Source organism: Toxotes jaculatrix, chromosome 11 (genome assembly GCF_017976425.1).
Source record: "Toxotes jaculatrix isolate fToxJac2 chromosome 11, fToxJac2.pri, whole genome shotgun sequence".
Classification (NCBI taxonomy): Eukaryota; Metazoa; Chordata; class Actinopteri; family Toxotidae; genus Toxotes; species Toxotes jaculatrix.
The window spans coordinates 3,743,204-3,765,892 of NC_054404.1; the positions used below are offsets into that span (position 1 = coordinate 3,743,204).

A 22,689-nucleotide genomic window follows, 5' to 3' on the forward strand; every position below is an offset into this window, starting at 1 on the left:
GCACCAGGTAAGTACTGTGAGTGCACACATTTAAAACACAATTAACGTAAGAACAAAGAAAAAAACCTTTAAATATTTAAAAGAAAATGCTAATCTTCAGCACACTGGAGGCTGCAAACCAAACCAGGCCCACACTTTTAAATATTTGCGACAGCACTGTGGCAGAAACAGATTACATCTCTAAATGTTTAAAAACAGCTGAGCACTACCTGAACTACAGGCTAAAACGCAATGTGGCCAAATAAATACAAAGAGAAAATCAGTGCAAATGATGTCAGGAGATTCAGACAAAACAGTCTAACAGTGCATCTGACAAATGTCAATCCCATTTACAACTATGATTGGCAATCACCAGATTGAGATAAATTGGCAGTTGTAGCTCCAATCTGTTTTTTCAGTTTTTGTTGTTGTTTTTTTAACAAGCAAAATGTTTAGAGGTTCATTGTATTCAGAGACTGCTTCAATGTTAGCATTACTCACCAACACCAATGCAGTCCTCAAGTTAAAAAGTTAGCTTAGGTAAACAGACACCATCAACAACATTTAACTGTAGCGCTTCTTTTCCAACACTGCAAAACAAAACCCATCAGGTTTGACTCATTGTCTGAACCTGATGAGTCCATGTGTTGTTTCTATCCACAGAGAGCACAGACAAAGCAGCGGGGTTCTACCACACATTTAGAACAGACTCTTCACACACGAGCACTTCTGCCCAAAACACACATTTTCTGCTGTGCCACCAATGACTGATCTGAGTTCAGTTACTGGGTGGAGCACAGCGCTCAGCATTCGGCCTGCTCGGTAAATGCAGCGCTACATGTGACATTTAATATGACTGAAAATAATCTGCCCTTGCCCTTCAAAAAGTTAGAGCTTTTGTACCTTTGCTCCTCACAAATCTGAGTGCAGCCAGTGTTTAAATGCACAATGTTGTTTTCTGAAAAACTGTTCATACCCCATATACTGCCTGCCTGATACAAGGTGCTCAAACATCATGAAAAAACACTTAATAAATAAGCATAAAAGGAGTACATGCATCAGGGTTCTGTAAAATGTGAAAATATCCTGGAGTTTTCCTGGATGTTTCAGTATTAGACCAAAAGCTTGTATGAGTGTATTAAAACTACGAGAGGGAAAAAGCTACTGCAAGACCCTGAAACTCAACAGCATACTCGTATGCATATACTGTAAACACAACTGATGTTGTCCTGCTTCACTAAAGGTTTATCTTAAAATGCACTTTGTCCGATTTTACGTGTTCTCACCAACCTCAGTGAGAAATGTTTGTTTACTAACCAACAAAACAATAACAAGTATGATTTGAGTTTTAACCAATTATTATATTTAGCAACATATGCAGAAACCAGACTAATAGAATCAAAAGATGAATGTGTGAAATAAGGGTCAAGGAGTGAATTTAGATTTAAGCATCTGCATCTGAGGACAAACCCTTTGTGAACCAGCAGTTTCATCTAAAATCATAACACTTTTCATTAACAAATCATTTAGCCGTCAGCTACTTAATACCTAAACAAAACTGTGTGAATCTTAGGATATTAAACTACGTCAGCCTGTCAGCTGCCACATACAGATCAACATCAGCAGCCAGCTACTCTATCGATTAACAGCCTTAGGATTAAAACTACAATCATCAATCTGACACCTTCTACGCCAACCAGTCAACCCGTTAAGGCCATGATATGATGGTATCATTTTAAGCAATATTGTTGGACAACTTAAATATTAAATATGTCAAACTCATACTGCATTATGTTTTTCATTAAGAATACACACCATCTCTACAATATCCTCAAGGTGCTTTGTCTTAGTGTGACGGTCTTTTGACTGTGAAAAATTAATTGTCAAATTTTGGCAAAAAAAAAAAAAAAAGAATTAAAAAGATGGAAACTGCAAACTGAAACACAAGTGAAGTTTTTGGTTGCAAGGAAGAAAGATATCATTAAACTATCCTTGTCTATATTGCTTTGACATGCCATCTGTCTATCATGGCCAATACCAACATCTTTTATTTGGACAGAGTGATCAGACCTCCCTGGTCCTCTTCTGGACTTTCTGCAGCTACGATGGCTGAGACTCTGTCTCGCAGGGGGCGATGTGACTCTGCTCAGATTCCCCCTCTGCCTCTGCCTCCTGAACCACTTCTTCCTCCTCCTCCTGATGTGGCTGCTCCTCCGACTGGCGCTCGCTCTCTACTTCTTTAGTGTGTCCTTCGTCTTCTCCCATCTCTTTCTCATCTGAGGAGAACACATGTAAGTAAGACATTTCTAAAACCAGAAGGCAAAGAGACAGAACAACAGGGGAGGGCAAGACAGAAAGATGGAGCGTGTAAGATGATGTGAATAATCTACATTACAACAAATGATTGGATGTTGGGAATTAAAATGGTGATAAATCAAAGAAATTGAGCAGCATTCCCTCTGTTAAGGTTAACATCATCTCTTAAAATCTCCCTCCTCCCATCAACAACACAGCTCCAGGAGTATAATTAAAACTGGAAGATATCGATGTTCAACACAAACACAAACTTCTTCAGCATCAACACCAGTGCCAGAGACTCTGGTGTTACAGATACACGAGTGTTAAGAACATAATTATAGTTTTTAGAATCATTGGCTCTTACTGTAATGATTAGTCCGATTCTAATTGCACCATTATTTGCACACTTTAAGATTCATTCCATTACACAGTACAGTGGTTCTTAACCTGGGTGTCCCGACACCCGAGGGGGTTGTGAGATAATTTCCAGGGGTCGCCAGATGGTTATGGAGAAAAAAATTTAATAAGATATTAAAAATGAAATAACCCATTTCAGACTGGGGAATGGTTTTTACATCACCTGTATCAGTGATATAATTTGCCTTAGAACAGACTTTATTGAGTGAGTCTCTGATATTGTGCTTAACCAAGCAGCTACAGCCAGTTTTACGAGCTATCACATGAACTCACAATGTACTCCGAGCTTAATTTGTAAATCAGGAGGTCCTGAAACACAGAGAAGGTGACCAACAACAACCTGATTATTCCGAAGGGTCGTGACCCAAACAGGTTGAAAACCACTGACACAGAAAATGATCAGAAGTCCAGACTGTGGCTAAAGGAGGACTTGAGGAGATGGGCAGTAAAACAGTTGGCCTTCTGTTCGGTTACTTCATTGTTGCAGACCATACTGTCCACTTAAACATGGTAATCTGTAATGGGAAAAGGATTTTCTGTTGGCAAATCACTTGATATGAGTAACTAACTGAACTGAAAATGAGTGAAAGCACAGGTCTGGATATGTAAATGCTCAGACATATGCTTTAAAATAGAAGGTGCCAGCACACGTTTCTTTAATTATGGGATGAACAGCATTAGATGGGGGGGGGGGGGGGGGGTCACTTTGTAAAATATTAGATTTTCTTGATTTTTTCAGGTGATCAGACCAGGACACAGGTTAAAAACATGTTAGGCTTGTTGAGATAATTTAGACTTTAATCATGGTGATGATGGCCTAAACATTTTGTACATGCTGTAAAGACCAGATCTGGGGCAAACAAGTCTATTTTTTTTGTCTTCTTTTCTACTTTGTTTGGCATTTGTTTAAATTTAACATCCATCAAAGCCATTCAGACTATATTAGGTCAGTCGTTAATAGAAATATGCAACTTTCACAAGAGTCCCTGCGATTTTCTGAATTTTGCAGGATGAATTTTAATCCTCTAAATTGTGAGAAATGTACTTGTAAACACTATTTGTCCCAAGTCTGGTATAGACACCCAGTAAATGCCAAAACATACTGTTGATTCAGAGCGATTAGAGGTAGCAATTTGGTACAGGCACTGGGCTGCGTTCTACAATGTTATGTATTCTACAGCAAAGAAAATGGGCCCATTCAGGGGTAATCAAATTTATCAGATCAGTTGAAATTAAGCCAGATCAGACACAGAGTGCACAGAGAGGAGGGGCAGGGGAACCTGGACTCCGCAGAGGTCGGATCTGAGGGTTCTTTGGACTCTGCTGGATCTGGAAACTGGAGAAACTGTGGACCAAATTCCACGGAGCCGGAGCCTTGGCTAGAGGCAAGATCACACTGTTAAACCCACTGGTCACTGTGAAGCTACCCTGGATATGTGCTGTGGAACTGTGGTGAAAGTGGAATTTAATGGATTCAGGCTGCTGTGAATGAAGATGAATAAAGAGGAATGAAGATACTGAGAGATAACTTTGAAAGCGATGACTGAGATGTTAGGTTTACTGTGATGCCAGCTGTATTTCTCAATTTAAAAATCACAATTTCTTCTTGTAGCAGAAGGTATGGTGATATCTGAGGGTGGTGGTGTCTCACCTCTGCTGGTTCCTTGCTCAACAACTACAAAGGGATAAAAGTTGGCATCATTAAAGTCGGGAAAAGAATCAAACACAAACTAATGAAAAAGGTAAACGGAAGCACTGCACTAAGAAGCCTTTAACACGGGAGGTTAGGACATGGAGTGAGTAACATAAAGATGCACAGAACAGGGTGAGGATGAGTGTGTGCATATGTGCAGGTCTCTCTCTCAGGTGTGCAGCGCACATGTTCAGCTCTCAAGTCTGCTGCTTTTCTCAGTTCTGTTCTTGTCTCAGATTTAGGCCTGATTTACTTCACGTGTGATGTCAGATGTTTATTTCAGTCAAACCATGCTTGGCTGTGTATGAATAAAAAAAAAAAACATGTATTTGTTAACAGTTTAATCATTGGTCTTACTGGCTTGCTACCTTCAGGATTGCTCTCAACTTTAGCACCAACCCCTTTCACGGTTTGCTCAATTCATACCTGAGGAGACCCTGTTTTGGTTTTTCTTGCCTGCTGCTTATGTGTGCTTGTGCCTGTCTGTACATCTGTGTTCTTCTGTACCTCCAGAAGGGGGCGCACTCTCCTCTGTGTCTGTCCCAGAACGCGGAGTTGGTCCAGGGGAACGTGATTCTGCTCGCAGCCTCCTCTCATAGCTGAACTCTGGAAGCCTGGGAGCCTGAGGACGTGTCTTTCTGGCCGGATTCAGGAAGTAGCAATATGCACAGCGAAATGCTGAAGGGAGAGAGACATAAAGTAAAACAGGAGGAGACAGAATTAGCAACAAAACTAAGTTTTCCATCTCAAAAACTGCACTTCTCATTAAATCCAGGGGTTTATTTCTGTTCTTACCCAGGTATTCAAACTCCTCTTTCAGAGCCATGCCGTTATGAGAAAAACACTGCTGGCAGATCAATGCGTATCTAAAGGAAAGAGGGTGAAATGGAGGAAGAGAGACTATTTGATTCAAGAATTATGAAATGTTCAGTGAACTCCCTGAGATTCTGAAACCATGGATAGTGCAGGTTGGCATGGGCAGATCTGTTGTGACAATGACTGAACATCACTCCCCTGTGGAGAATCTGCAAACTGCTAAATAAGAATGTGAGTTTATGGAGAAACTTTAACAGGCTACTTCCACAAAGAACTTTACATCTATAAAAGGGTCTTCACCTGTTCTGCGGTCCGTCCCCTACCAGGTACTCGATGACTCGATCCATAGCTCCCCTGTCTTTGGGCAGAATGGGTCTTGCTAATGGAGGACCTGGAGGGTGCATGCCTGCAGAAACGGTCCACACACAGGAAATCGTACATATCTAGAAAAGACTCAGTGTTTTCCATTTGATTTTACAGATTTGATTTTTCCATCATCCTGTGCTCTGCTTGCCACAATGCAACATACTTATTGACTGGTGGCTAAATAAGGTAAATTGGTGTTACAAAGCCCAAATTTAAACAGAAGAAAGTACAAGCTACACACATACAAGCATTTATGCTAAGATGCACTCAGTAGCTTTTCAACTTACCTACACCTGGTATAGGGGAGCAGGGGGTCCTGGGGACTGCCCCCTGGAGGACTGAGGAAGACAGAGCAGATCTCTCCGGCGGTCCCCCTGGAGCTGAGAGAGGGACAGGTTCTGTAGGGAGAGCAACATGGAATAAAGACACAAACTAACATCTAAAAGAACCAAGTCAAAGGCAACTGCATTTGCAGTCCATTCCAGTTGCCTTTGACTTAGTACTTCGCCCATGACCTGGATGCCTGAGAATCTTCACAGACAAAGATTTGACTTATAATATTCCTCGGAGGAAGATCACAACTGACAAGCTCTCACAGTCGACTGTGTGGATCCAGCACAAGGGATAATGCACTTAGAAACTATGTGCCTCCCCTTACCCACAGGTGTGCCCCCTGGTCCCTGTGGGGGCCGTGCTCCGGGTGTAGGAGTCATTGCCATGGCAATCGGGGTGCCCATTGGCATGGGTCTCATTGCCACGCCTCTTTGTCGAAGCTCTGCACAGAGGAAAGAAGCTCATAACAGCATTTGTTCTTTTACAAATGGAAGGATTTCATCTGTGCCTAAGACCCATCCAATACCACTGAACAAACTTCACATGCTTTATCTTTCTGCTTTGTATTGATGTGTGTCGTACCTTGTCCTGGCCTGGGAGTCATCTGAGGACGCACCGGAGTCGACTCCAGCTCCTACAACACAACATCAAAAAAAAAGACAGAATAACAATACAACTACATAAAGATTTAGATAAGACAAAAGACTGGACAACAGCACTCACAGCTTTCTTCTTAGCTTCAGGATCAAAGCGCTCCAGGATGAGTTTGGCATTTTTATATGTCTCTGTTTCCATCACTTCCTCCAGCTGGAAACACAAACCAGGGAAACTTCAGTTGTAACATGCAGAATGAATTGTGGTCTCTTGGTTAAAACACAAAGGAGTACTGGTAATAAACCAGGCCACAGTGACTCATCTGGAGTTAACAAAATTAAATGTTGGGAGGCAGCTGCAATGAATAAGCAGCAACTCACAACATCCAAACACTGTTTAAACAAGTCAGTAAAAAACGGATAAATGAAATGTGAACTGTGAAGGATTTAACACTTACAATCTTTTTCTTGGCAGCTTTTAAATCTTCTAATTTATCACCTAAAAACAGAAGCAAGAACAACTTTAGTCAGTTCACTTTATCTTACATCAAGTTCTGAAATGCATTATGACAAACACAAGTGAGAAGAAGAAGTGGGTAATAGAAATTCCATAAGAATAGTTAAAATGTTATTTGGTAGGTTCTGAAATTAATAAACACTTGAAAAAGATATGTGTTAGCTGGTTGGACAGACGGACAGAGAGGGACTGACAGACAACTTACTGTTTCTCTCGGTGCGTTTGGAAAAGAGGAAAATCAATAACTTCCTGATAAACCACACTCTGATCAGAGGAGAGAAAAAGAGGAGAGGACAAGTGAGAAATGTAGTTCTTCTTCATAATAAACTTCAGATTCAAACTTGTCAAACAACACCAGCACTTGAAAAATAAGTTTTAAAAATGCAAGATACATACAAGAAGCAGGGCATCAAGATAAAATTTTAGGATGACACTTCTATGGTGCTGTGCACCAGATTAGAAATAACACACTTTGCAAAAGATTGTGAAGGATCTTAGAAAACAATGTGGGGACTCACAGCACAGGGTATATGAAGAAAGGCAGGGCCATGGCTAGTCTCTCCAACCATTGTTCAGGTAGATAGAGACAGTAGACAATCAGAGAGGTCAATAGGTAGAGAACTGACGAGTAGAGAAGCAACCGGCCGACCCACAGCTGCAGGCAGATACACACAAACACACTGATGAGGAAAAAGACACTATAAGGATATCACCACATGCCATTGATGTTCTGCCAACATTACCTTTTGCAAACGTTGGTTTTTGGCTCTAAACTCCTCCAGCTCTTTAATCTCCTACAAAGGAAGCATGGAGGTTAAAGGTTATTTAAAAAGCGCAAAGAATCTCAATTAATCAGATGTTAAGTTTAGAGTTCACAGGATGCTTAACTTTAACTTGTGATCCATTAACTTTTTGGTTTCATCTGGGATACTCAAGTATTGTATCAGTTAGTGTGTTCTCCATTATGAAAAGCTAACTGGTAAGCTATACCTTTTCTGAGCTTAAAGCATCATGTGAGGACATAAAACCTGATATAATATTTAATCAGTACCTTATCCAGGTTCTCCAGCTGCTCAACTGTGGTTGGCTTTGTCTGGATTGGGGATAAAGATCAGAAAATCATCATTAGGTTCATCAGAAGAACAAACATTGGGCTTCCCCGTGTCATTCACATCTCACAGATTAAACACTAATTGATTTGTCAGTAAACAGTCAACCCAGTTCCTGTAAACACACGCTTACTGTGGTCTGTTCCTGGTTCACTGAAATATCTAAGCAACATGCAAATAAAAGGAAAGTTTATATTTTATGTACAATTTTACATTGCGCTACATTAGTACGTGTAGTATGTGTATCTCGGTTTATACTTTCTTCTCTCTTTCTGAAAAATTAATGTAAGCAAAGATAATATGGACACAGGGGTTGCACTTTCTATTGCTCAGTCTCTCTTGCTGTCTATCGTTCTCTCTTTCCCTTTGACTTCCCTAGTATGTCTAAAAATAGCACATGAATTTCATCTTGCTGGGGCACAGGGTTCAGTGTGTTAACAGCTAGCACAAAAAGTGTCTCAAAAACTGTCTTCACTTCAGCTGAACAAAAGAAAAAGTCTGGCGTTCAGAAATATTTCACCAAAGTAAAATATTTGGTTGTCTTATTGATTTGGCTAATCTACAACTGCTGATTGTCTGGTTTGGAATTGATTTTAAGATTATACTGATAATCATGAGGTTTGGCTCCACACTATATATCAAACCTCTTAAATCCCTATGATTATAGGTATCCTTTAAGACGTCTGTTCCAAGACTTTGTATTCAACAATATCAGTTTTATCTGCTATATATCCCTTCTTTAAAAGGACATTTATTAAGATTTTATGACAGGTGTATTAGTCTTGCCTCCTAATTGTTGAGTGTTGCTGTCTTCTATCTTTCATCTTGTTTTTATTTTGCAATGTTAATGCATCTGCTTCACTTTCCTTTCTTGTACTAAAACCTAATGTGCTTTTTGATTTAAGTCTCTCTTTTCTCTCATACACTTACCTTCCACCGGGATAACAGAGCCCCCATGTTTGTAAATTACTGCAGTCTCCTCCTCCTTTGGTTCACTGTAGAACAGGACGTCTCTGTTAAACATGTTCTAAGTAAAGACAGCTCGTAATCCTTCCTCTTGCAGTTACGCTATGTGTGTTGATGTTTAAAACCACAATTAAGCCCTTAGCTGTGCTATGACATGAACAGTACACAGCCCTTACATCATCACAGGATTTAGTAAGCTGCCTATAGAATAACTTGACACAATGGTTGCTGTTGTTGTTGTGGATTTACTGAAAAAAAATATTTGCTTATTCATTCTTATATCACTACACTCATATTATTAGGACTTGAGGTTTTAGACCGCAGGATGGTCACCAGACACAAATGCTCCTAACATGCACAACCCATAGGGGCTTCCAGGCAAATGAGGGAGCTTCCTGTTCGTCTTTGTCCTTTCAAATGAGACCAATAAACGGTTACATAAATTCACGTCAGCAGCCAGTGGAGCTAACGTTAGCTGCTCCATCATAACACACTGGAGACCTCACACCGCGGAAAGCGAACAAACGTACCGTTAAATAACTGTCGCTGTAACAAACAGAGAGAGACCGTTAGTATTAAACTCTGAAATACCTTTGTTGTGAGTTCAATAAAACCACACCTGAAGGGGTTTGTTAACAGCTGTCTAGTAAACTACTGCAACAACAGTAACAGACTAGCTCGGGCCGACGTCCACAGCAGACACGCTGTCGTTAACGTTGGGTATCTTCCTTTAGCCTTTCCTCATTAGCGCTTAAGTAAAATAAAGACTCACATTATGCGGTGTGTGGGTGTTTCTGTTCGCCGGTCATTCAGTCAGGTTAGCGCCGAAACTAGCAGACAGACCGCCGCTGTCACCTGAAATGACATCCCCACCGACAAGCGACAGTTTGGCGCGGCGTCAGTACGTAACGGACGCAACGCATGGATGACGTAACGGCGGAGGGGGGAGGGGGCAAAGGTTGAACTGTTTCCCAGAGTCCTTGGCGTTGTAGTCTTTTTGTGATCTTTTGGTCAGGTTGGACTTTAATTTGTTTATATTACAGACCGGTCTTTATAGTCTATACTTTATAGCCTTTAAACCCTAAACTATGATCTGCTGATATAGATTTAACAACTTAAATCACTGCAAGTGGGCCTATTGGCCTAAACGTCACTGTCTTTCAGACAATAATGTGTTTGTTTTACCTTGAGGGCTTTACATGGAGTGAATTCATGTAAGTATTAGGCACAAAAATAGGGACATCTAATGATAAAAAAAATCAAACTAGTACGACTGAAGATAAAGAGCCCCCTGCACAAACTCAGTACAGCTTGTTTTACTTTTAAAGATGTCTTGATGACCCCTAGATGTCGCAATTTCACTATTTCGCGTTGCCTTTCATTATTCAGTGCTGCGGTCCCTGTGAGCCGAAACAACGTATTCTTAATGAGCTGTAATAATATCATAACCTTAGATGAACAATTAATGACCACCTCGTGATAACGCGTTTTCTTCCAGTGTGACATGTCGACACACATTCCCTGTCTTCCTCGCTGCAGGTATCAACAGCTGGTGGGGCACTGCAATGCAGCCTTTAAAACCTCAGATATGCATTTGCAATATAAATGAATAATTTTATAGTTTCCATTTTGTATTTAAATTGAGTAAAAGGGACTTAGTCTGCAAAAAAATGACCATAAAAAATTCTGGGCAGTACTATGTCACACATGCACCAAAACAAACCAGGGACCAGCTCAGCCCCTTAAACACACATATGTTCCCATAGTGTTCTCCTGTTGTCACATCACAGAAAATGTTGTGAAGCTGTGGCATCTTTCTAATATTCCGCAACATTTTCTCAATTCCCCTCTGAGCTGTTTCAGAGTAGGCAGCAGTGTGCAGAGATCTGGCCTTCAGCTTTAATGCTTACAGCTTCCTCTGGAGTCTGAAGAGTTATGGGTCTAATAAAACTCTCTCTCTCTCTCTCTCTCTCTCTCTCTCTCTTTTCCCTCTCTCTCTTTCTCCCTCACTCACACACACACACACAATTCTGTTGATGTATATTACAGCTGATGAGTAATCCTGATGCTGATGTTATTTCCGATTCATTAACCCGTAATAAATTAAACACTCTGAATGAAAATTAACAGCAGGGACTTATCCACCTCTCCTGTGTCTCACTTGCACAAAGTACACACACACACACACACACACACACACACACACACACACACACACACACACAAACACACACTCTAAGTGTGTGTTGTATGTCTGTAGTGGGACAAATGGATGGCTGCAAAGCCACAGAATACCAAACACTAATCACATCATGCAGGCAATCTGACAAAAAAAAAAAACAAAAAAAAAAAAACAGAAAAATAAAATATGAGTGAACATTCTGAAATGCGCCTGCACGAAAATAGAGATGAAATAAAGTATGTTTGAGTGTTTTGAAATTCAGAGCGGCAAGACCTAATTTATGTACTTTTAAAAGCATTGTTTGTGAGCCTTCATTAGACAACTCAGATTTATAGCTTCCTCTTAATGAGCCTCAAAGCTGATCTGAGCACGTACAGATACACGTCTAACACAGGCCGCACTCATTGTAATTCCAGCATGTTTTGTTCCGCAGTGTGGCAAAAAGCAAAAGTAAAATATGACTCGATCCATTAAAACTCTCAAAGGATCAAAGAAATGAAACTCTGCGGTAAATCTGCTCAAATGTCGCTGTAACTTTGTTGTGGCCTTAATTGAACACGTATTTAAAGCTTGATTAAAACTCGATCTCTTGGTGTGTTTGTACGCGCGATCTTACTTTCTCCTGATTTATATTATTATGATTTAAATTCTTATTTTCATTGCATTATTAAGGCTGCGATAAGCCTGTGGCACGCATCTGTTCTGATTATAAGATCCTCAGTTTGATATTATAGTGAGATAATATCGTCTCCTCATTAGATGCACCTACAGGTCTTTCCGGTGTCAGAGAGAGGCCTCCATGCCACCATTTGTTGTCTGAATCTTTTATTGACTGCACATTTTGAGTGGACGGAGCAGACGCTTCAGTTTTGAGGGGGAAGGGGTGGGTAGACCTTTTATTGGACTTGACAGTCATGTGTATCTGTCAAAAAAAACGAGACACCTGCTTTAGGACAGATGTCCATGTGTACTCGCAGTCAGTGAATTTGGTCTGGACGTGTTAGCTGCTCGGCCTTTAACCCACCTAACAAGGTAAGCCTCCATTACTCTGCGGAATTCAAGCATTTATAAAAACCTGCGCATCACATTTCTGTATTCAGTTATTCACGTTCAGTCACTATTACTACTAATGCGACCACTTCGGTAATTTCTGTTTTTATCTTTCTACTTTTTGTGTGTTCTCTGTAAATGTACCACTTATCACTTCCCTTAATTTTCCCGTAAATTCTCATTTTACTCTGTCTTATTGCCACAACAAGAAACTATCGCAGTTATTATAATTATTATCATACATCTCTATGACACCGTGTAGGAGAAAACTCTAAATAACGTTTAAAGAAGAAAATAACACTGGACTAAAAAGCCCAAGTTCACAAGGTAGGCCTAATTTTCCCACCTATTCACAATATTCTAATAATTTGCACATTAGATATTTATTTACAAGATGTCGTGCAGTGATTAATGTGTGCTGATTTAATAATTAATATGAATTCACACTTGAATAGGGAAACAATTCATTTAAACCTTTTAGCCTCGAATAGCGTGTCTTGATGTCCCCGAAAAAATCTCACGCACACTACTACCGATAATAATAATAATAATAATAATAATAATAATAATAATAATGTCTACCTTTCTCCAAGCCGCGTGGGAAAAATGCGGATGGCCCATCTATTGGTCGTGAAATATTCAGGATTGCTGCAGACCTGGAGTTATTTACAGGGACAAGGAACAAGAACAAGGACGTTAATCTTTTTCGTCTCACGTTTCAAAAAGTGCAAGATTTAAATCTAAAACAAAAATGACTTCAAACAACGTAGGACACGGCCCCAGTGATTTGCTTTAAATCTTCACTTTCATTCATTCTCTGTGGCTGAACAGTAACCAAACATAAAAGCACAAAGTGAAAATATTTGGCGCAGTTTTTGTTTCTACTCTAACTTTGGTTGCATATTTATTTAAACATACAGAACCAGATATAATCTACTGTAACACACAGGCGCAGGCAAAGCGCACATGGCGGCTCTGGGCTCCGTCTTGCAGCGGAAGAGACATCTGTGGTCTCCCGAACAGCACGCTGACTGGAGGCCATCACGTGTGTCCTGGGATGTTAAACATTAGAGCAACAGTGATGTGTTCCAGTAATAGCGTGTTCAACATGTTCAGCATATAATAAGATGAAAAGCAGGACAGTTGTTGAAAGTAGATGACCTTTCAGTTAGGATAGCGCATGTTTCGTTCAGCCGCCCTCGTGCCGAGCATTAAATTGCCCAAGCCTCTTAATTAGACATAAATATTTATTGTGTAATAAATGGGAAAATCCCCACACACAACCATGGTATTTATGTTGCTGTGGCCCTGCATTGCTTCTGGTGTAGCTCATTCAAAGACTTCTGTCTGCCTGTAATGTGTGATGTCCTAAACAGAGCTACAATGCACATTCAAGGTCAAATTTTAAATCTAAATCTGACCAAGGTTTAGTGCTAAATGACTTAAATGTTACAGAGAAGTCAGTTCGCTCTGACAGCTGCAGTTAGATCACCCAGATTTATGAGATGCACCCAGAAACAAAACCACTACAGAGCACAGAGTGGTTTTTAATTTTATCAGTTACACTTGTGCTTTTTTTTCCTACCACAGCAGGCCAACATCTCTGCCACAGATTTCACTAAATTCACAAGTGGTTGGCTCAGAGAAGCGTTTGTGAACACCTGTGTGGTGTGGGCCTTTGTATTACAGTGAGATGACAACCAAACATCCAGCACCCTGTTCAGTCTTTTTCACAGCAGATTTGTCATGTTGCTAACAACATCAACAATGCCTCTGTCTACACACATGTCACAGTGTGACTGACAGCGAGCCCACATGAATGGCAGGACGCTGAAACCAAGACAGCTAAATGGAATTCAGCCATTATCATTGACATCCGTGTTTTTCCTACTGTAACATGTTAAAATATCTCCTGTTACAAAGGCTTGTTATCTGGTAGGGGGGCGTTGGTTGAGTATATAACTTAACAGTCATGAATTCTTCATATACATGCCATCAATTTATGTTATATTTCATGACAGTGGCGTGTAGCCCTGTACATCAGAAAGCCACTTCAGGCCATGATTTACATCCCCAGCACATTTACAGTCTCTGATGAAATATGTTGACAGGCCATGTAAGATGGAGGGGAGAGAGAGAGAGAGCCCAGCTCCTCACCACCACAAAGACTTTTGTGGTCTATCACCATTAATGATATTGATAATTTTGCAAACGTTACATTGATGATATTTTTTTCATTGAGTGAGACTAAAGTTGCAGAGAGAAAAATCTAAAGATGTTACAGACATTTTTTACATATATTTAACATATTAAGTATTTGCAGAATACCTGACTGTATTGTGCAAATAAAACGGAGGTTTGCTGCTGCTTTACAATAAGCCAATCATCGGTGAGCCACAATGTTTCAGTAAAAAAAAAAAAAAAGACAATAAGAGGCAAAACAGACACCAGCTTTCGTGCTCCCATTTCAGCTGAAACGCTGAGATGTTTTCCTTTAACTGGACGGTCACAGAGGATAAAATCTTTAAAAAAAGCTCTTTCTGGGTTTTAACCAAGTACATTTATCCCCGACTAAGCCTCCCTCATAAACATCCAAATGGGCTTTGACATCCAGCCTTCTCTAAGACATGTTTGTGCTTCTTTCTTCTCTGTGAAAGTTCTAGGAAATTTGCTTTGGCCATCAGGTGTGGCTTTACAAGTTGAAAATACCCAAGAAATCTCATGACATGCACACACCCGTAGAGAATCAATCTACATGCAAAAGGAGGGGGTTTTCCTTTGTGCTTGAAAAACAGAATTTTATTATAGGCTGTACAGTCTACACAACAGGCTCAAGGCCTCTAATTCTTGTTCTCCCTGCAAGGCAGATTTCAATTTCATCTCCTGGCAGATTATTTACATTCATGGCATAAAGGCTTAACTGCACTATCATGTGGTGTTGTGCCTGCAAATGTGAGTGTGTGTTTGTGTGTGTGTGTGTGTGTGTGTGTCTGGGCCTGGATTTGGATTTGTCATGGCGTGACTACAAAAACATGCAGTCCAGCCTTTGGGTTTAGTTAATTGTACTCAGAACACCCAGTTTGGGCAGGCACACCATCAAAGACAATGTTTTCCTCACTTTCCAATGGACATGGAGAGGAGGTTTCACTGTGGTCTTTTGGGCAATGAAGAGAAGTGGAGACAGGCTTTTCATTCATATTCTACCCTATTTGTATCTCTTGCTTTAACTTTCAATGCCTATGTCACGATGCAGAGCTAAGTTTACATGAAGTTTATATTGATTGTATATGTAGTTATATAGGGTAATTGTTGTTATACCGACCAAACTACAGCCTGTTAAAATTTAGATTATTTTAATTATCCATGTATTTACCAAGCTGCACCTATCCGTCAAAGTCTGACTTTGGCACCACCACTTCCTCGTTTTTAACGGAGAACGGCACCGGTTTGAGGGACCACAGGCTGTCGGAGTACCGGAGCTACTGCTGCTATGAGCCACAACAGCGGTATCCTCCTCCGGGCAAATGGACCCTGTACCAGGCGACTTGCCCCGTCGCCTCCCCGCCGCCAACCTGCTTCAGCTTGCCGGGTGAGGCCGTTTATCATGAGTACCAGGGGTTGCCATCCCAGAAGGAAACGATATTCAGAAGCAGTAAGGACTGCTTTTTGTATGGCGGGCCGGTTCACGGCGCATCTGATCCCCGTTTTCACGCACATGCGTTTTCCGGAGACCAGCGGTGTTTCCCCGGCAGACACACGACTTACAACCCGGATTCACACCCACTCCTCCCGTCAGGCCGGAGTAGAATCCCACCCCCGGATTTCGAGCAGTTTTTCGAGCATAGAGAAAAAGTAGAGGATCCGAAAGCAGACATTATCACTGGGAACCGACACGTGAAAGAGACGAATCGGACCGAGTGGACGGGCTGTCACAGCGGGGAGAGCAGCGAGGTGAGGGCGGGGTCAGAGTCACCCCTGCCTGGGAAGGAGGACCAGGAGGATACGCCGTCATCCGGCGGCAGTGGAGGAGACAGCAGACACGACCAGAGTAAGTGGGAGTCTTATGATATTCAAATTTTAATGATAAAACTGTAATGATTTAACAGCAGTTTGATTTCTAATGAAACGACACGGAGTCCTTTGAATAATACATTAGTCTGGAGCCATGACTCCACATGGAGTCTATTGATATGCAAACAGGGTCACGAGACATTTGGGGAGCTGATAATAACTAATAATATTCGATATCCTGCACGTTTCAGTAAAAATCTTACATCCATGTGTATTATAATTTCTGCATCTTCCAGGGCCTCAGTCCATGCTCTGAAACAGCCCTAAGCTTTAGGCTACACTCAGATTAACATCAACTTTCTAAAAAAATTTGGCACTTAAAATGCAGCGAAGAGCCGGAACAGGGCCACACTGCTGCCAACAGGTCAGCTGTCCAGGCTGCAAAACAGTTGATACTAAAGTCGTTTATTAATCTGTTCAGTTGTTGTAAAGCTTTCTTCCCTTTCTTTAGTCTAATGGATTTTATTGGATCAGGTTCGTCTTTTTAAAATAAAGTCTACTGGGATATGGAGAGTTAAAATTACAGCGTAAACATTATGAAACAAATAATCAAGAAAAAAGTGCAAAGGTCTAAAACCTAATGAGTGTATTCATTGGCTCCAAAATAACTACAGAACGTTTTCTTTCTCAAATTAAATGTGAAAAGTTTAGGCCTTTAAGCTCCGATGTTTATATGTTTAAAAACCGCTCTTTTCATATGAAATATTTTCCTTAGATTTTGTGAACGAAACCTTAAACAGGTTCGTGCAAACGCTAGTATCGATAAACGGTGCTACTAAATGTGGTTATCTATCCTGATCGATTTACACAAGTTGGTTAATTTTCCGATTTTCTCCCAGTTCGTTGGCTGTAATTTTATTTGCAGGAAACGATACTGACCATGCACGTGGGCCTAAATAAACAGTTTTTTTTTTTTCAAAAGCATGGAAATAAGCACTGATAATAATAAATAATAATCATTAATCAGACTGTAGCTTCACTTCATAGTTACACAACATGAAGGCCATGATAACTTCTTGAACTCACTGTTTTGACTGAGACCTTGACATTCACCCTGAGTTAAAAGTAAAAATTAATTCAGTCAGTAGGATTTACATGGGATGTATGTTAGTGAGTCAGATTTAAAGTCGTTGCTCAGCTCTGTTGAATGTTTGGAAGAGATGGGCCTCCTCTGACCCTGAACTGGACTTTGTCATGGGCTTATTTTACTGGACTCACCTCTTGGTTCTACTTTCTTGACTTTTTATTTTACATTAGAACTAGTAAAATTCTCCTATCCCATCTGTAAGGCTACTGTTTTTTTTTTTTTTTTTTTTGGTCCATTTCATGTTTAATGTTCTCGCTCTTCCTCCAGCAGAGTCTTCTGTGAAGAGGAAGAAGCGCTGTCCTTACTCCAAGCAGCAGATTAGAGAGTTGGAGAGAGAGTTTCTATTCAACATCTACATCAACAAGGACAGACGGATGCAGCTGTCCCGCCTTCTGCTTCTTACAGATCGGTGCGTGCATGTTGTAATATTTTCTTATTTCAGATGTAGTTAATGAAAAGTTATTTGTTAGATTGTATTATGCTCATGTCTGGATGCAAGTTCTGACTCTCATGTGAAAGAGCTGTAAAATACAAGCTGCAGACACTGAACCACAGTTGCACCTGGGCAGAGGAACACACCAAACCTTTGCCCCAGTGAGGGTGGGATCAGGGTAAATTGGGGTTTGTGTGAGAGTCATACTTGTTAATCCACTCACCAGGTGTTATTCAGCCCCTGAGATTCTGGCTGCAGTAAAGTTCTCTCAGTAAATTCTCATACACTGCAGTGTGGTGTTTGTGGAAGCCATGGAAGCTTGATTGCCATTATTATTATTATTATTTATTTATTATTCTTATTTTTTTTAGATGTGCATGTTTTTGAACATGCAAGGAGAAAACAGTGTTTACATGGCTTGGATCTAATTATCTTATGTAAACAGTAAATAACTCACAGAGCTGCATCACTTAGACGGCAATTAATCTGCAACTACTTTGAAAACCATTTGATTCAGTCATGTCTTGTACAAAATGTATGTTTTATATCATTGTAGACTGAATATCTTTGGACTGATGAGCAGACAATTGAAGTTGTCACGGAGGGTCTGAGAAATATTCAAAGGAATTTTTCACAATTTTCAAACCATTTTTGCACTAAATGACAAATTGATTAATCAGGGGAAAAAGGTAGATTAACTGATTTGGCTCATGCACGTGTTGTTGGTATAACCATTGCTCATGTTTTTAAATTCTAAACTCTATCTCAGCTATAACAACACTGGGAAAACAATTTCTATTCTGTGCTTCTTTTTTGAAGACAGGTGAAAATCTGGTTCCAGAACAGAAGAATGAAGGAGAAGAAACTGAAAAGAGAGAGGCTGCAGTACTACACACATTACCACCTGTTCTGATGGATGGATGAGTGCGAGGGAAGTAAAAGACAATCCTTTTAATGTCATGTCCAAACTGTGTGACAAGTCTGCAAACATGGCCGCTGCACTGTACCATTCCAATCCTGTGGGCAGGATAATGGAGACATAAATAAACTTAAAAGAAACAAACTCTGTTCTTTCCAAAAGAGAACTCCAAGGCTTAGGTTTAGGCTCCGCGTTTTTCTGGAGAACCAACGCAGCATCAGAAACTTCAGCTTCTCTTTTATATATCACATCTCGCTGCTGATTTACTTATTTACTTCAAAATGCTCCTCTCGCCTTACTCGAACCCAACTTCCCTTTGAAGTCACTTGGCTTATTGTGAAGAGATGAATCTGCTGCCTGCCTCAGGCCTTCCTGTTCTGTGAGTACTAAGAAATGAGGACATACATTCTCTGAAAGATTAAGTGGAGAAGCATCAAATGCAGATGTAGCTCCTGAGATTTCGTGCTCGTGGAGCCACATGTATTGAACTTCACATTTCTGAGAGTATTTGATTTAGTTTTTATTTTGTTGCATGTTTTTTCATGTCGACGTGTTCTGCTGGCTGCTGACAATCAAATGGTGTGTGTGTGTAAATGAGTGTGTCTGTGAGCTTTTAGAACAAACAGCTGAATAGATTTTCTATCTATCTGTCTATATATCTATCTATCTATCTATCTATCACAATATTTTTAAATGATAAATCCTCTTGTTTATATTAATTTGTAATTGATGTGCATTAACAACTAATGACAATTCAATTACCGCATTAAACCAAATGTAATGATCTATTTAGCATATAAATTAAATTCTTTTAAACAAGTGCAGACAGACTACATTCACCAGTCTGATACTTGTGACATTTGATGTTGGTATCTATCACTTTTTCTGTCGTGGTAGATACCAATTTCTTTCGTCCGTGTTTTAATGTTGTCCTTGCATTTATTGCAACATTACAATAATTTGAATTTCATTATTTATTATAATTCAGTACATGCATATTTAAAAAAATGGAGACAGTGTATTAAAATGTTTGACGATCTGATGAGAGGAGGTTTTAGAGAACAGCCATGCAATGTGTAATCCTAAATTTGATGTGAAAACTTTTAGTTGTGAAAGGCACAAATCACTTTAGACACTTAGACACATGTCTGATTTGCTAAAATAAGACAGTGTTTACACAAATATTGATTATATTAAGAGGAAGGTGGTTGCAGTGCTGTCTGAAGCCACATACAAGGTGTTATCTTAATGTTTTTATATAGTAATGAAATGAAATAAATGTCATTTGTGATCCACTTCTGCAACAACAAAAAAGGGGATACCCAGAAGCACAATTAAATTGGCTCACATTTTAGTTGGATGATGCTGAAATCGCAAACACAACCACACAAACTAAAAAGCAGGTTATTATGCCCCCAGGTTTCACTGCTATAATGTGTGACATTCAGCAGTAAAGAGGAGGAGAGTCAAGGTATCGAAGAAAATAAGTAAAAGCAGAAAACAGGTTTTCTCTCTCGTATTCTCTCCTTTTTAAACTCTGGGGTCTCGACCCAGACTTTGAACAACATGGGACCAGACAGCAGAAACATGCAGTGAGTCCAAGGCTGCTAATGAACCTTGAACCGCAAACCAACCACAACACACCATGCCGTCACAGCCACCATTTCCTCAACTTAATGACTTTTATTGGGGCAATACAGACAGTCTGCTGTCCCTCGGTCTTTGTCTCACACATTCACTCAGCCTGCGTGTGAGTGGGACTGTGCATGAGTGACGTAAAAAGAAAGACGGAGATGAAAGGAGAGATTGTGTTTCTGGTTGGAACTAAAGGAATTCACCCTAATGGCCTACAATAAACCAGACTACAAGCCTGTTGAGCCTTTTTTTGACCTACACAGACCTGTTTCAAACGGATTTATTCATTATACAAAGTATATAGATTGATAGAGATATTGCAGAGATTTGGGTTGTTTTAACTGCGTTTTTGTTTGGCCTAGAAATAGAAATAGAATTGGAATTAGTAAAAAAAAAAGGTGTAATGGCATTTATGCAGTTACTGTATTACAAGTAGTAACAACAGTAGTAGAAGAAGCAGATTGAAGAAATTCTAAATATCAAAATCAGCAGCTGTAGTGATAGGTGGAGTATTTGTAGCATGTAGCAGCAACGTTTTTGTTGGAAGGACAAACAGTGGCAGAAGCAGTAGTATACTGCAGTGTGGATAGTACTAGTATTAACATTTAATTTTTAATTGCAGCAAAATTAGCACCAGCAGAGTTGAAGAGCAGCTGCAATAATAGCGGTGTTGATAATAGTAATACCAGAAATGGAAAAGTAATGACAGTGAAATGAGAACACTTTACTATAACCTCCCATTACTGTCTAATAACACTATATAAACTGTTAATAAACGGTTTATCAAACAGATACAAGTGTTTTACAAATGTATTTGTTAACAACTGTAACTCCCTCTGTGGGCACCTATAAGGAAAGGCTGGTGCACATAATTAATAATAATAAAAACAACTAATTCTGTACATTAATTAGTTCCTACAAATGTCTTTATTACAGCTTACAGTGTTGGCAATAGTAGCAGTAGCAATATAAAGAGTACATGCATTAGTGAGGGACACTTACAGTAATACTTCACTAATTGATTTTCTTAATGGTCATCTCTAAAACTTGTTGGCATCAGCGTATGACAATGCACCATGGCCAACGCTGCCAGCATCTTTCCATTACTTCTTATAGTCTGTCATATAAATTTATACTGCAGCCCGCATGACTTTCACACAGCACAACACTTCAGATTTCTCACCAGCACATTTCTCCACTACCAGAGCGGCCATGATGACACTGCCATCTAAAGGCTGTTAGAGCAGATTTCATTCAGTCACTGGGCGACATCGCTCCACTGGCCTGAACCTTGAAGGGTCCAGGCAGATTAAATTATAAGCTCAGATTCATATGTTTCTTCATTTTATTACGGAAACCAGTCAGGACATGTACTAACTTAATAATGTATTCAATAAAAAGGCAGTAAAGGGCCCTGCATGCTTAAAAAAAAAAAATCTGGAGTGTTTTATTGAACTATTATGAGATTAACTGGCAGTTAACACAAGGACTGTGCTTAAAGATTAAAATTGTTTTACTCTGTCTGTGCATTTAGAATACTGTGCTCAACAAGGTTTTTATTTTTTAATCAGTTTGTTTGAAAATGCTCTGAAGTGGCTGCTGTGCTCGGATTACAAAAAAAATCTGACTTGATGAGAGTAGATCCAACTTTATGGTCCATGTGCAGAGTACAAAGAAATGCAGTTAGAATCTAACCACAAGTGCAAAGAAGTAGAAATATTTATGGGAAAAACACAGGCTTTATGTGTAAACGCTACAGAATAAGTTGTGCTATATCTTTGTGCAGTGTGTGTGTGTGTGTGTGTACAGTGGTGCCACATCTGTATTATATTCAGTTGTTTATATGCAGAGAATAAGTGGCTGGAACACAGGGAATAGGGAGTGCACAGGTACATGGTCATGTGTACAGAATAAACAGCAGTGATCTGTGAAGTGTGGGAGGACTGAGTTTGTGCAAAATTACACAGCAATGCAAATGTGCATGGAAAGTTAAACTACTTTGACAGTGCAGTATTGAATAAAACTGTTTAAAAATATTTGAAACTGCATTGAAGTGAAGTTGAAGTATGAAGTAGCACAAAATTGAAATACTCAAGTAAACTACTTCAAAAAGTGCAGTACTTGAGTAAAAGTTCCTCTCCACCACTGTGTGATGCAGATCTGTCCGTGCATCATTTTCAAGATGAAGTTAGAAAGTCCCTACTGTAGAGAGGTCCAACTGCTTT

At 39.8% G+C, this 22,689-nt stretch overlaps 2 protein-coding genes across 7 annotated transcripts; one reads left to right on the plus strand and one right to left on the minus strand.

Annotated features, from left to right (window-relative positions):
• Positions 1 to 364: 364 nt before the first annotated feature.
• lnpk (lunapark, ER junction formation factor) lies at positions 365 to 9,988 on the minus strand. Of its 6 annotated transcripts, none has more exons than XM_041049166.1 (17): positions 9,860 to 9,988; positions 9,052 to 9,116; positions 8,064 to 8,105; positions 7,756 to 7,806; positions 7,531 to 7,667; positions 7,218 to 7,276; positions 6,954 to 6,994; positions 6,626 to 6,709; positions 6,485 to 6,536; positions 6,228 to 6,344; positions 5,857 to 5,967; positions 5,504 to 5,609; positions 5,183 to 5,253; positions 4,895 to 5,065; positions 4,346 to 4,369; positions 3,975 to 4,073; positions 365 to 2,255 (listed from the first exon to the last, which is right to left on the minus strand). In XM_041049166.1, the coding sequence occupies exons 2-17, from the start codon at positions 9,076 to 9,078 to the stop codon at positions 2,080 to 2,082; spliced, it is 1,368 nt and encodes a 455-aa protein (XP_040905100.1). In that variant the 5' UTR covers positions 9,079 to 9,116; positions 9,860 to 9,988; the 3' UTR covers positions 365 to 2,079. The 6 variants fall into 6 exon arrangements, with proteins under 6 accessions (XP_040905100.1, XP_040905101.1, XP_040905102.1 ...); XM_041049167.1 differs by having other exon boundaries at positions 9,943 to 9,976; XM_041049168.1 differs by having other exon boundaries at positions 5,857 to 5,949; positions 9,860 to 9,955.
• Positions 9,989 to 15,682: 5,694 nt separating this feature from the next.
• Positions 15,683 to 18,823, plus strand: LOC121189241 (homeobox protein Hox-D11b-like). Its single transcript, XM_041049174.1, has 3 exons — positions 15,683 to 16,367; positions 17,745 to 17,886; positions 18,730 to 18,823. The coding sequence occupies exons 1-3, from the start codon at positions 15,683 to 15,685 to the stop codon at positions 18,821 to 18,823; spliced, it is 921 nt and encodes a 306-aa protein (XP_040905108.1).
• The last annotated feature ends 3,866 nt before the right edge of the window (positions 18,824 to 22,689 follow it).

Coding starts and splice junctions, on each gene's coding strand:
- lnpk (XM_041049166.1), bottom strand. CDS start 9,078: ATGGGGGCTCTGTTATCCCGGTGGAAG. Junction 6,995..7,217: donor CAAACGCACCGAGAGAAACA/GTAAGTTGTCTG, acceptor TTCTGTTTTTAG/GTGATAAATTAGAAGATTTA. Junction 5,610..5,856: donor CTCCCCTATACCAGGTGTAG/GTAAGTTGAAAA, acceptor CCGTTTCTGCAG/GCATGCACCCTCCAGGTCCT.
- LOC121189241 (XM_041049174.1), top strand. CDS start 15,683: ATGTATTTACCAAGCTGCACCTATCCGTCAAAGTCTGACTTTGGCACC. Junction 16,368..17,744: donor AGACAGCAGACACGACCAGA/GTAAGTGGGAGT, acceptor CTCTTCCTCCAG/CAGAGTCTTCTGTGAAGAGG. Junction 17,887..18,729: donor CTTCTGCTTCTTACAGATCG/GTGCGTGCATGT, acceptor TCTTTTTTGAAG/ACAGGTGAAAATCTGGTTCC.